At 31.5% G+C, this 14,028-nt stretch overlaps 1 protein-coding gene across 5 annotated transcripts; it reads right to left on the bottom strand.

Moving 5' to 3' along the window:
- Positions 1 to 240: 240 nt before the first annotated feature.
- LOC133670185 (uncharacterized) lies at positions 241 to 8,566 on the bottom strand. 5 transcript variants are annotated; one of them, XM_062090708.1, is made up of 16 exons: positions 8,303 to 8,566; positions 6,855 to 7,488; positions 6,513 to 6,642; positions 6,188 to 6,389; positions 5,863 to 5,985; positions 5,709 to 5,768; positions 5,528 to 5,614; positions 4,188 to 4,259; positions 3,877 to 3,932; positions 3,515 to 3,600; positions 2,998 to 3,088; positions 2,762 to 2,919; positions 2,567 to 2,658; positions 1,907 to 1,987; positions 1,340 to 1,398; positions 241 to 691 (listed from the first exon to the last, which is right to left on the bottom strand). In XM_062090708.1, the coding sequence occupies exons 2-16, from the start codon at positions 7,414 to 7,416 to the stop codon at positions 616 to 618; spliced, it is 1,935 nt and encodes a 644-aa protein (XP_061946692.1). In that variant the 5' UTR covers positions 7,417 to 7,488; positions 8,303 to 8,566; the 3' UTR covers positions 241 to 615. The 5 variants fall into 5 exon arrangements, with proteins under 5 accessions (XP_061946692.1, XP_061946700.1, XP_061946677.1 ...); XM_062090716.1 differs by having other exon boundaries at positions 1,340 to 1,413; positions 6,513 to 6,624; positions 8,303 to 8,565; XM_062090693.1 differs by having other exon boundaries at positions 1,340 to 1,413; positions 8,303 to 8,564.
- Between the last annotated feature and the right edge of the window lie 5,462 nt (positions 8,567 to 14,028).

Below are 14,028 nucleotides of genomic sequence, written 5' to 3'. Positions count from 1 at the left end.
CAAACAGCAAGGATCTGTTCGTTCTCTACTGTTTGAGATGGAGCTCCCTTGTAGGAAGGAGAACATCCTTTTCTTGCGCCACTAGATACATGTAAATGAGAGCATTTTTCCACTTAGCAAGCTGGTAAAAAACTACTCCAGCATGACATAAAATTCATGAATTAAGTGTGTTCTTTGGTTCTAATTCCATGTTCAAGTTACTAGTTAAAAATATCAGAATATAAAGCGAAGGCGAGAACATTTTTCTCAAAGAATAGCAACGATGAATGATTTTATTTCTAATAACAGTATTAGAATATTTCACATGACTGCAACATCTGGATTGATTAATGGGTCCAGATTAGAACACACACCCCTTTGGGCTCTGGCGCCCTTCTATTATACCACCACTAGAACTAATTTTTACAATAAATATGTTGTAATAAACCCCCCACCAATTATCATTTTGTGTCTCAGTTGATATTACACGAGTCGAGATACAGATCTTGGACCTTCCCTGGCACAAGGATCCGCATGACCTTGCTGATAATGATCACTTCTTTATGCCAAAGAGTGCCCCCTTCAGAGATCATATAACTTTAGTGGAGCATGTGAATTATATGTTATCCTTGACTTCTATACGCATCCTTGATCAGACATAGCTTGAGCAATGGTTAGAAAAGCAGAGATGACAGCTCCGTGCACCAACGCCCTGAGAAGAACAAAAGATGAGAAGGCAGATAAGGAAAATAATATCTCTCTCGTGTTACAGGCTCAAAATAATTTCATGTATCGCATCATTTTGGCCTTTGGTAGTCTGTAGAATCTCCCTACAACGAAACTAACAAAACCAAAACACTGATGCGTCTAAACTAATTTCAGTGAATAGGTTTTTTAAACCTATCACTTGTTACACTAATGAAGTCACTAGACGTGTTCTCAATTCATGAATTTGTGGACTGTAAACAACATCATGAAACCTTCACGGTTTTGACTTTTGAAGAGCAGGAATTCAAAAAATGCTCGTAGTAGATTGAACCAAGTCACCAAACCATCAGCTCTTCTAACTGTAGCGTCCCAAAACTGTCAACTTCTTGTTAGATTTAGACTCTCAAGGAGAACATCTCAGTAACTAGTTTCTGATACATAGCACACCATGTGATAACATCATATAGTAAGAAATAAAAATCAAAAACTCCTTGCATAATAATATAAATCGTGAAACATGAGCGCTCTCAAGTTGCTCTACATAAGAATTTTCAGACACTCATTCCCCCAACTGCTTGCTATGGGTCGCTTGGATCACAACTCATAAAAGACAAAATTTTAGACATGATAATGCCAGTAGGAAGACACTTACTCAGGACTCTCCTTTTGGTAGCCAAAATCGTTTGCTGCTTTCAGGGCTCTTTGGTAGATCTGTTTCATTGCTTCCTACCATTAGGAGGAGTAATAGGAAAATCCACATAAAATATGTCAATAAATAGAAAATCCAACCAAACTAAAATGTATAATGTTCATCAAGTATATTTTCATCAGTCATCAGAAAGTAGAATATAGGAATTAAGTACAACTAAAACCTACAAGGAGCAGATCCACCTACTGAACCCCAACACAGACCCAAACACTAGTCATTATGTGGTACTGTAGCGAGAAGGATCCCTTTTGAACACTTCAGGCCACTTCAAACATTATAATCTAATTTGCAGTCTGGACCAGAAATAATATATTACAACTTTGAGTTGATTACTTTGGAGTCATTTTAGAAGGAAATCTGAAGGAGGTGGTTCTTGCAAGCAGATGACATAATAGCTTCTCAGTTTGAGCACAGAGCTCCAAACTCCAACATTGAAAAAACAAAAATACCCATTCCAGCTAGAAAATATTCAAAACAACATGAAAAAATATAAAAGCAAGATAGCCTTACCTGCAATTTAGATTCAAAGTCCTCAGGTGACCAGTTCAGCAAATTGCACTCATGGTTTAACTCAAGCTCCCCAGCAACAACCTGCACCCAGGTGTATTACTGATTTAGCACATATAAATAGGCTGAATAAAATTGTGAAGACTCAAACCCATCTTGCACAAACAACAATGATAAATTGACCAGTCTTATCAATACACATTCAACTTTCTAACATAGATTGCAAGTGCAACACAGCTTTGAGACCATATTTGGCCAAAGGTACTCTTGATGAAACTAGTCGACCCTATCTCAACAAATAACAAAACCTGGCTCACGGCAACCTTTTGTGGGACAAAAGTCCAAAGAGGTCCTACATCAAGACCTGATCTTATAGAGAAGTTGAAACTATAACGAATATTCAAGTTTCAATGATTTTTGACTCCTAAGCCCCTGGACTTCTACAATCTTTTGAATAGTAGCAGTACCTACCACATACAAAAAAATAAAGGAAACAAGCCCACTTCATCATCATGATAAGATGCATTTCTTTTCAAAAGGTATGCTTGGTCAACATTCATCCGCATTGCATGGGGCAGAGTCATAATATGTCAAACAAAATTCATGACATTGTTCAACATGTATTGAATATTTATCGTGCACAAGTTAACTGGAATAACTTACCCCTCCAGCACCAGCTGCTATAGCAGGAGCAATGAGAACATTGGCTTTTTTGAAAACATCAACAGCTTCAGGAGTACAAGGCATGTTTGAACCTACGAAACAGAGAATATTGCAGAGTCCCCATCAATTGATGTGAAAGTTCAAAGTCATGGAGGAAATATTAATGCCTAAAGGGATTACGCTGGGAACTCCTACCTTCAACGAGGATACGACAGCCTGAATTAACCAGACTAATGGCATCAGATTGATCGATTTCATTCTGGTAACCACAAGGAAATGCAACATCACACCTTTCACTCCAAGGTTTTGCTTCGTCATAGTACTTAGAACGAGCATAAGTCTTTGAGTAGTCTCTGTAGATTCCACATTTATAATAACACCATAAAATGTCAACTAAGCAACAAGATTAATGGTGACTAAGGAAAACACACCTCAAACTTCTCTGCTGCGCTTTGATATCTCTGAGAAAAGATATTTTCACATAATCAAATCCATCCTCATCCACCAAATATCCCTTTGAATCTGTCCAATATTTTGATACATGTTACAAGAGTAGCTACTCAAATAATCCTCTGCAGCAAAACCTCTACCGCATTACAGCCATTAACCCCTAAATATCAGAAACACTGAAAGTAGAAGAACCAAATAAACAAAATTGTGACAAGAAATAGAAAGCTTTTTCTGTATTTTTATGTTTTTTTGATAAGATACAAGATAAAAGACCTACAAAACCTTGAAGGCATCACTCCTCTTGCAAGTCTTCTAAAGAAGTTGGAAGAAACACTTTTGAAAGATGCAGTTATGGTCTTATAGAATTGTGAATTGTGAATTGTGATGATCAACATAGCTTGTTCTTGTTGAGGTATTTTGACTTGGGGACTAATTTGACATGCTAGAGCCCATCACTCAATTTGATAGTTTAAAATATTCACCGACGACTAAACGTACCTGATACTGTGATCGGAAGGGCACCATAAGCAATAAGCTTCTCTAGAACATGCATTGTAATCTTTCCAGAACCACTTACAGCACATCTGAACGGGAAATTCAGAAATAAATAAATGCTAAAAATTTGCAAGAGCAGCTCAGCATCAACTAAATGCTTTATTCAGTATATTAAGCAGCTAATAAACCTAATACAGGTGAGAAATATTCAGATATTTGCAAGAATCAAACGCAATCATGTCTCAAACACAATACATCTCACTGCATTATAGCGAATGTAAGAATATATTCCTATTGGCCTATACTCCATTAACTTGAGGGATATTGACATCAACAGTAACAAGTTTTCAGAGTAAGGGAGGAACCTTAGTCCTTTGATTTCTTTATTCATGTCAGCAAGCATAAGCTGCACAAAGAAAACCTGCAAAAGCATGATGAATTTGTTAGATATTAAGATACTTAAACAAGAGTAATACAGTGAGTTCATTAAACTCACTAAGAAGACAATTATAAAGTAAACCAGAGAATAAATAATTTCACACACAGGAAACAATCTCAAACTATGGCAAAACAGAGAATAAAGACTGTTCACACACGGAAGCACACAGCTATAAATCATAAAACTTAAAAACATGTGCACGTGTAGTATCTAAGAGTTTGATAGGAGAATCATTACCAACCCATAGCCAGTAGCTTCAGTTCGAAGGCTAGAGCCAGACCAAAATATCCTTGGCCCTGTAAAACTTCCCTGCATGAGTTAGGCATGAATATGAAGGAAAAGATAAGTCTCTTTCCATAATGAATATTGACAAAACAATAAATTTGAAGCACTTATAATGTAAAATAGGTGTTACAGAACAATATAAATCATATCTTGAGACTTTACCTAATTCCTTAAGCTTTTGAGCTGAGATGGTTCTTTGATATAGTATTGGAGTCTTGATGACCAAACGGTCATGAGTTCGAATCTCACCACATCCCTTCTCTTTTCTAATTAAAAATTAATTAATAGCACAAGATAGTGCAGATTCGTGCAAGTTTCAAGCCCAAAAAGCTTTCACTTGAGAGGGTGTATTAGAAAATAATATAAATTATATCTTGGTCTAATAGCTTAAAATTTTGAGTTGAGATAGTTCTTTAACAGAAAATACATTAAGGTAAGCCTCACACCCCTAAAAATAAATGTGGAAAACTTGTGTACAGGGAAGCTGTAGGAAAAAGGCATCTCGCATAATAAAGTTTCAGTATAGTTAGATTATCTAGAACAAGCAACCTTCAGTTCAAGACTGTAAGGCTCACTTTTATCCCAAGAAGAGGCGGTATTATCAATTTGATTTTAAAAGGAGAAAAGACGCCAATCTAAAGGTAGAAAATGAAGGACTAAGATTTTGAATCAGTTATAATAGATATGGACATGATATAAGATTCTAACAAGAACAATTCTCAATCCTAGTTCATTGTGAACTAGAGTTCCTAAACAGAGCTATGGGTTAGAGAAATAATTTTTTCCCTATGCACTTGCATCTAGTCCTGGTTCAATGAAGTTCTAGAAGGAAATTTTTTTCAATTGAAAGCTCTAGTCTCTCGCGTCTATTTTTTTCTTTTTCCCTTAATCTTCACAACCTCCTTCACAAGCAAACATGACAATCGAGGGAGAAAAGACATGCACACATTATGACAATCACAACATTTTAAGTATTCATTAATCTTTAAGAGCATCCAATTCAATAACAACAACCAGAGAGTGAGAATGCAACAATCTTCAAAATTTATCTCTCAATGATGCTTTACAAGGTAGGATAGTTTTCCTTGCCTTTGCATCTTCAATCAGCCAATGCTATGGAGGCCCTAGCTGATTGGAATGCTCTTTTATTTGTTTCTTGGGTTTCTTTTTCCTTTTCTGGGGGATGCTTTTGTATTCCAGTATTGTTCATTCACTTCTATTTCTTTCTATAAAATAATCTGCTTTATAAAAGAGGGGATAAGCAAGCACTAGAGAAGGAAAAGTAAAAGTACCTGAAAATGACCTGCTAAGCGTCTATATTGTCCAAGTAGATACCCCATTTCTCTCGTACCAACACCCATCTCCTCTGATGGAAGGTCCTAAAAAGTTATAAGATGAAATCAGACCAGTAGAACCATGAGTGAGCAATTAGACATTAGAACAATTAGAGCAATAAAGTCTTCTTCTACTTGCCTTGTCCGGACCTAGATATCTATAGATCTCATTCATGAAACTTTGGCAGAAGCGCATAATCTGTCAGTGAAGGTTTCATAAGAAACATATAAAAACTTTCAGAATTTCCGAGAATTACATATGAAAAAGATTATAAAGTCACTTCCAATGCCACCTCATTGTCAGTTTTTCCTTTTGGATCAAAATCACTTCCACCAGCAGCCCCTCCTAGTCTGTATGGCGATAAGGCATTCTTTAATGTCTGCAGCAAAGTAGAGAGCATGACATAATGTAGCATCTGCATGAGTTTTGCCCTCTTATTATATAGGTCAAGTTAGATCAATCCATTTCAGTTTCTAGTGTTCTAAAAAAATATTTTCTGCTTCATGCCCAGCAGTTTAGAAGGCAGAAATGTAAAATGCTTGGCAAAGTTTCATCATGAATTTGGGACACAGAACTGCGGAAGATAGTCCACTGAAGACAATAGATACAATGAGTACCTGTCCAAAACCAAGAAACTTGGCAATGCTTAAGTTCATTGATGGGTGGAAACGAATACCACCCCTACATGGACCCAATGCCTGGTTAAAATGCACCCGAAAACCTCGATTGACATGTGTCTCACCCCTGTCATCCACCCAAGGCACTCGAAAAACAAGCATGCGTTCAGGTTCTAATAAGCGTTCCATGATGTTGACGTAACTGAAACAAAGTAAAGTCACTTCATGAGGATACCAGATAACTTTGACTTGAACTCCTTTTCACTTTTGAAGGCTAAAAAAACAAGAAAGAAAATTAGAAATGCTTTGCTATATGGTAACTTACTGAGAATTTTTTGCAATAACTCTGTCTAAAGCATGAACAGCTTCCTGCACTGATTGTATGAACTCAACCTCATGAGGGTCCCTTTTAAGTGCAGCTTCAACAATAGATCCAGCTGTTTTTGACATAAGAGCTTCATTTACGGAACATTGTCATGAAATGGACAAAAGGTATATTTCAGCAAGAAAGATTACGAAAAAGAAAAACCTTATGATAGAATAATGCAGTCACAAGAATGGTTCTATATATATATATATATATATATATATATGCATCCAACAAAACCACTTGTTAAAATCTTAAAATCCACCCTTGAGAGAAGAAAATCATGGATAAGCAACCAACCTTTTACATAAATAGTTTTATCGACCACAATCTTATCCTTGGAGGCCATCTGCAGACGAAGAGCCTCTTTGTGAAGCAAACTATTGTTATGCTCTTCCAGTGCACTCATCTGCATATTTCTACTGCCTTCATTCCCATATGGATTTCTTCGATGCTTCCTCCCATACTCTCTACAAACAGAGCAAAATATCCTTGCAGTTCCTTCTTTCACATCCACGTATGCCCACTTGTAGGTATCTGCCCATTCCTCTCTCCATCTTTTGACCACCTTTTTCTTCCTTTTTACTGGTTGTGTCTTTGGCACATCTTGTTCTTCGTTTGAAAATTGAGAAGAAGCCATCATATTCTTGACTTCATCATTGTCCTCAGCAGAATGTTCTCGTGGTCGACCACCCATAATAGGAGTGTTAGCAAATGAATGGTCATCATCTCCATGACCAATTTCCAAATCGATCTCCTCTCCAAGCTCTCTGACCACCAAATGATGCCTCTGTGCTTGCTGAATCAAGTTAATATCATCCATCGTGGAATTCATCCTTATCCCCTCAGCTGGTAGCAACATGCAGCATCACAATCTAACCCACGCAGTACTCCTCTATTTTCAGTTACCAATTACCTGTTTAATTCTCAGAAACTGTCATCAAAGATTAAATGTGCTTCCAAAAGATGATGAAAAGGGCAAGATAAAGGACAAAAACAAAAGAACTAAGATTTGATTCTCATAAATCTCATTAGGTGACTTCAGAATACATGAACCCCAATCAATTGCAATTTGATAGAGCCTAAAACTTGCATGCCTCAGTTACATTCAATAAAAAACTCGAGACTTTCTTCTAATGTCAAATTTTTCAGCCAATATAAAAACATCAAACTAGGAACAACACCATCTATTACATCTTAAAAGAATAGCTGAAACAAAGTGACATAAACTTAGTATCTAATCCAATATCAGAAATGCAATTAACGTTGTCATGTCACGATGACATAAATCCATTTTACACAAGCATGTTGTGTCGCAAAAATGAAAAGACCTTTGAACCACCCACTAACTTCCATTAGCAAAATTCAGCGTTACCATATAATCAAATACTTCCCAATTTAAAGAACAAAAAAACCACAACCAAAAATTGAACTTGGCTTGCTAAAAAAATCAGGCAAGTTTGATTGACCTTTCAATCCTGTTTACTTATCCACCGCTAACTAATGCTATAAAACAAGCAAAAAGGGTGCCCATAAACACACTCAAAAACAGAAATTTAACCATTACCATCCTTGATTAGTCAACCAATAAACCATCAAAACTACCCAGACACGCAAGTTGTAAGGCCAAATTGAACATGGCTAGAACTTATAAAGCCATAAAGTTGAATTTTTTACCAAACCCATAAGTTAATTTTAGATTTTGAGCGAAACCCAGAAGCCTAAATAGAAAAGAGAAAAGAAAGCACCTGGAGAACAAACGGAATGGCAAGGCAAAGTTGCAGTATAAAAGGAGTTCGGTTCTCTCCTTTTGGGCTCTAAAAATTTCAGCTTTTCTTGGGTCACAGTCACAGCAGTGATTAGTGAAGGTGCTGAATGTTAAGAAAGTGAGATCGAGCTGCTTATTGTAAGCGAAGACAAGAATCTGTCTGTCTCTTTCAGACTCTTGTTGATCAGTCTCTCTGTTTAAGACATAATATAGCTAATTAAAAAAAAAAAAACATCTGTTCCCTTTTCGGTTTGAGGTATTTCTTTTTCAATAAAACTGATAACCGCAAACCTATTTAGTTCTGTTCGGAGGGTAGTTATAATTATTTTTTAAAATATTTTTTATTTTAAAATATATTAAAATAATATTTTTAATTTTTTAAAAATTATTTTTAAAATTAACACATTAAAACAATTTAAAATATAAAAATTAATTTTTAATAAAAAAATTAATTTAAACTTTTTAAAAACATAAATTTATCCATGTTTGCAAACTATTTTTTAATTTCATACCGAGATAAGTAAAAAATAAATTTTCTAATGAGAAAATTTTATGTAAAGAAACTCTGGATTTTAGAATTGATTTTAAAATTTAAATATTTTATCATATCAATAAAATCATGAAAAAAAGAATTTGATTTTTTTTACATGATAATACATAATCTTTTCTAAAGTCATTCCATTTTTTTTACATAAATAATAATAATTTTTTTTCTTTTGATGCTTTTATGATGATAAAAATAATATTTATAAATTGTAGAGTTCATGATTTTATATTCTACGTATCTCTTTAGTAATATCTTATTAACACCAATAAAGAATCTCTAAGAAATTCAAACAATTCTTGCTAGACATGTCTTTGCTCTATTCCCTAAGTTAGATGTCCACTTTCAGGTCAGAGAATAATCATTAAGAAGAAGTCCAAAACATGTCAGTAAAGATTGATTGTCGATGATGTAAAGGATGTGGGGTGGGCAGTTGGTCATATAAATCATGACGATTATAGGTAAAAAAAAATTCATACTTTAAACCAATTAGGTGAATAATAGTACATATAAATGAAATTTTTTTGAATAAATATTTCATTTGAATGAAAGTAATTGATATTTAAAATTAATAATTTTTATAAAAGGTCGGATAGTTTATGATCCACATTCTTAGCTATAAAAGTAAGGAATCTAAAACTAATTCATTGTTCAATATTTAAATAATACTTGAAATTAAATAAACACACGTATATAAATATTTGATTTTATTAAATATATAATTAGATATAATTTTTATTTAAAATGTGTTTACAAAAAAAAAGATAATCTTCTAATTTTTCCCTTAAATTTGATATATATTAACTTGATTTATTTATAAAATCAAGACAAGATTTATGCTTTATAAAAACATGATTTTAAGCATGAATTATGGAGCAAAATTTGACGATTTGATACTTTCAATAGTATTTTTGATTTGTCTTCAAAGTATTATTGAAGAACTTTTATGGAGCATTTATATTTGATTCAATATAGTTTTATTTTTTGTAGACTTCAAGCGTATATAAAGAAAGTTTAAGTGTTTTTTGAAAGAGCTTCCTTGAATAAATAAAAAATTTCTAAAAAGCTCCTAAAAAAAATGTTAGATTATTGAATATCATTTACCAATATTTCATTCTAAGAATACAAAATCTTAATGTCTTCTCCCACCAAATTTACTACTGTAGTAATATTTGTGAGTTTCTCTTGCATTAAAATATTTCTTTATTCAAATAAAATCTACTTATAACAAAAAAAAAAAGATGAGGTGTATGATGCTAACAAAATTTTTGTTTAGTACTCCACTGAATTTTAAAAATGACATAATCGAGTATTTATTATATATTTGTTTTTTAAAAATATGTATAATTTTATATAAAATTTGATAATTTATAACTAAGCTAATGTCCTTGATTTTTAAAACTACTAAATAAATTGAATAAACTCGTATAAAAAAATTAAAAATGTAAATATTTGAAGATGCTGTTAAGTTAAAAACTAAAAGGCATTGAACAATGTAGCCTTGATTCGGAGATTTCAATAGTCTATTTTTTTAGTTACTGATTTTTTCCTTCTTTTTGATTGAGTCTCTAATTTCTTAACAAATGGCAATATTAAATGATAACGGATCGAAGTAAAACAAAGTAGAGAAAATAGGTGGTGGCCTCAAAAATTAGCAAGCAAAGTTTACTTTAGTACTCATGTTTTTCAAATGATCAGTTTTTGGTCCTTTTAGTTTTTAAATTTTGATTTTAATTTAAAATTTTATTTTTTTATTTTTCAGTCTATTGTTTGAGAGAGGGGAGAGGAAGTCATTGAATTTTAATGGTAAAGAAATAAATCATCGTTGACACCAATTATTATCACGAAAAAAGTCGTTCTCGGTGTCAATGAATTTCATTTGATGAGAGGAGTTTCAATAAGGTGTTGTTTGGCATTTTATCGCTTGAGATGAAACATCTGAAATCAAGAAGTTTTTTAAATTTGAGTTGATTTTGAATTTTTTGATTGGTTTTTAGATTATTTTTTTAAGGATATAAATATATTTATCAAGGTCCTTAGGGTGTTATCTAGGTTTTGTAGGGCAAAATTGATTCAAAATCAAATCTTTGAGCACAAAATACCTATGTCTTGATTTTTCTGCTACCCTCTAGTCACTAAAAGGGTAACAAGCAAATGACACATCATCAACACCATTTAAAAATAATAATAAAGGGAAGATGACATGTCATTCTCCCTTTAATATAAGAAAAAAAAGGGTCTAGCATAGGCCCACACATGTGCCTAACTGTTTTTTTTTTTTGTTCCTTCTTTTTTTTTTCTCTTCAATTTTATATTTTGATCAATTCAAGTAGATTGACTAAAAAATAATTTTTCTAATTGAATAGCATTGAAAATCCTTTTTTTTTAATTATGAAACTACTACCCTTTTTTATTTAGATTGAAACAAATTATGCTATTTTTTAATTTTTAGTTCAACGCGCTTGTTCTATTTGTTCTTTCTTTAAAAAATTGTTATTTGACATGAAAAGAGTCCCATGCGCTTTGTTGTTTTATGATTAAAGGGAGAATAATTTTAAGAATAAAAAGTTATTAAATACAGCGGGGTGCATAATAAAGATTGTGGGTTCAACAAATTAACCCAGGTTCACTTTGATTTTTTTTATTTTTTTATTTAATATTTTTTATTTCCAGTTTTTTTTCTTCTACATTAGTGGAATGGGAATTAAGAATTGGGCATCATAATTTTTTTCAATTTTTTTTTATATGATTATTACAGTTTGATGATTTATATCGCGGGTTTGATTAGTTAACGTACACTGACTCATGTTGATCCAATATAATATCGTCTCAATATTTAAAAAAGATGTCATCTAATATGTGTCATATTTTGAATTCAAAATTAAAAATTAATATGTTATCGTTTTAATATTTACAAAAAAAAAAAAATATCTTCTTGAAATTTTATTTAGTCAAAAGACAATTTTTATCAATCTTCTACATTTCCTTTAGACTCAAAAAGTGGACCGAGTCATGCTAGGTTAACACCTATATAATTTCATTTTAAACCTGAGCTAGACATAGATTGAAGTAGAAAGATTTCAAGGATGACTAGTAGAGTCGGGTTTGATAGCACTTACAAAGAGTGCCTTTCGACAATGCACATGTGTTGTATTATTTTTATGTCTATAAATACATTTGCATTAAAGTTAATAGGGTTTTTTTTAAAAAAATTAAAGTTGATTTAGAGATGATTGTTAAGATTTTTCTTATTTTTGGAGAACACACTTAGATAAAAAAAAAAATTACATTTTAAAAAACTTAGTGATGTCGGAGCATAATGGAAGATACCTATCTAATATATAATAAAAGGGATGGACCTAGTTTTTAAGAAGTGATAGCAATTATTATTTCAACAATGTTAATGTTGGATTTAGCCTATTTTATATTTTTCATGATTTATTGAAATTCTATAATTTGGAAAATAAAAATACTTTCCATTGAAATTATTTCTTAGAGTTTCGATTTAAATCTTAGAGCGTGCTTCGCTGATTATATATCAAGCCAATGTGGAGGTGTGCCTTTAAAATTGTCTTGCAAGGGAACATACATGCAAGCTGACTCCAGAATAACTTCTACGGTATCAATTGTGAGTTGAAATTTAAAAATTTGCAAAGTTTGCTTTTAATTTAAAAAATTATATTTTTACTGAAGAAAACAATCAACATGTAATAATAAATTATTTTGCTTTTAGCTAAAAACAAAAGTATCCAGCTCTCCAATCTAATAAATTATTATTTTGCTTTTAGCTAAATTATTTTTGCTATGATTAAAAATAAAGTAGCTTCCTTTCAAAACAAATGAGAACTTAATCAAATATTAATTTTAGACCAAAAAATGACATAAAAGTAATAGGTAAATGACTTAATCTACCGTTATACGTCTTTGTGTTTTTAATTATATTTATAATCATGTCATTAAATAATACCCAGCTCTCCAATCCTATTATTATGTCTTTTTTATCCAAATTAATATAATTATATTTTTATTCTAAAAACATACTTGAGCTCTACAAGAATATAAATTTGAATTAAAAAAGCAAATTAAAACCTTTATTTTTTAAAAAATTAATAGTCAAATAAAAAAACACTTTTGATTGTTTAAAATAATTTGAGCAATTTTGAAATGAAAAATATAATGTTATTAATTTAGATGGGAAAAACTTGATTAAAGGACATATTGGAGAATTCAGTAATAAGTTAAAGCGTGTGGGGAATTTACTGTTCACCCATACCCAAAGCAATGTGGATTACAACAGTAATCCACATTGCATTTCTCTTTTTTTTCCTTTCTTTTTTTTTCCAACTTCCCCATTTTTTTGTTTATTTTTTACCAAAATTACTTTTTTTTTTCCAACTTTCCCCTTTTTTCTGTTTATTTTTTTCCAAAATTATCTTTGTCGATTTTACCTTTTTAATATTGAACTGGTTAAAATTTTTGCTTTGTAATTATTTTTCTTTAAAATATTATGGATTGCTACGGAATTTTTCCATAAAGTTTTTCTATTTTATTTTTTATTTTTCAAAATTATATTTGTCTATTTTTTTTATTTAATATTGAGCTGATTAAGAATTTAGTTTTTTAATTTTTTCTTTAAAACATTGTTGATTGATACAATGTTTCTCCACATGTTTTGTTTTTGTTTTTTTTATGATTTTCTCTGAAATTATCTTTTTTGATTTTATTTTTTAATATTGAGCTGATTAAAAATTATAATTATAATATGTGAGGAAAATACTGTAACTTTCCTCACAAATTATTGTGGATTGCTACAATGTTTTTTCCATATGGTTTTTTTTTCTATTTTGTTATGTTTTTCCTTAAAATTTTCTTTGTCAATTTTATTTTTTAAATATTGAGCTAGTTAAGAATTGTAATTATAAGTAAATACAAGTAAGACTAAATCATGTGGGGAAAACACTATGGATTGATATAGTTTTTCCTCACATGGTTGTTTTCCAGTTTCTTTTGTGTTTTCTTTTTTTGTAATTTTTTTTCCAAAATTATCTTTGTCGATTTTATTTTTTTAATATTAAGTTGGTTAGAATTTAACTTTATAATAAAGCTTAATCATGTGGGGAAAGCAATGTAGCTTTCCTCACAAAACATTGTGGATTGCTATA

Source organism: Populus nigra, chromosome 1 (genome assembly GCF_951802175.1).
Source record: "Populus nigra chromosome 1, ddPopNigr1.1, whole genome shotgun sequence".
NCBI lineage: Eukaryota > Viridiplantae > Streptophyta > Magnoliopsida > Malpighiales > Salicaceae > Populus > Populus nigra.
The sequence above is the reverse complement of the archived record's forward strand: the minus strand, read 5'-3'. Positions and strand labels throughout refer to the sequence as shown.

Excerpts from the sequence above, each read along its gene's own strand:
- LOC133670185 (XM_062090693.1), bottom strand. The coding sequence starts at position 7,416 with ATGTTGCTACCAGCTGAGGGGATAAGGATGAATTCCACGATGGATGAT. Across the intron at positions 6,643-6,854 it reads TAAAACTATTTATGTAAAAG|CTCTTATGTCAAAAACAGCT; the intron begins GTTGGTTGCTTA and ends CCGTAAATGAAG. Across the intron at positions 3,933-4,187 it reads AAGCTACTGGCTATGGGTTG|GTTTTCTTTGTGCAGCTTAT; the intron begins GTAATGATTCTC and ends ATGCTTTTGCAG.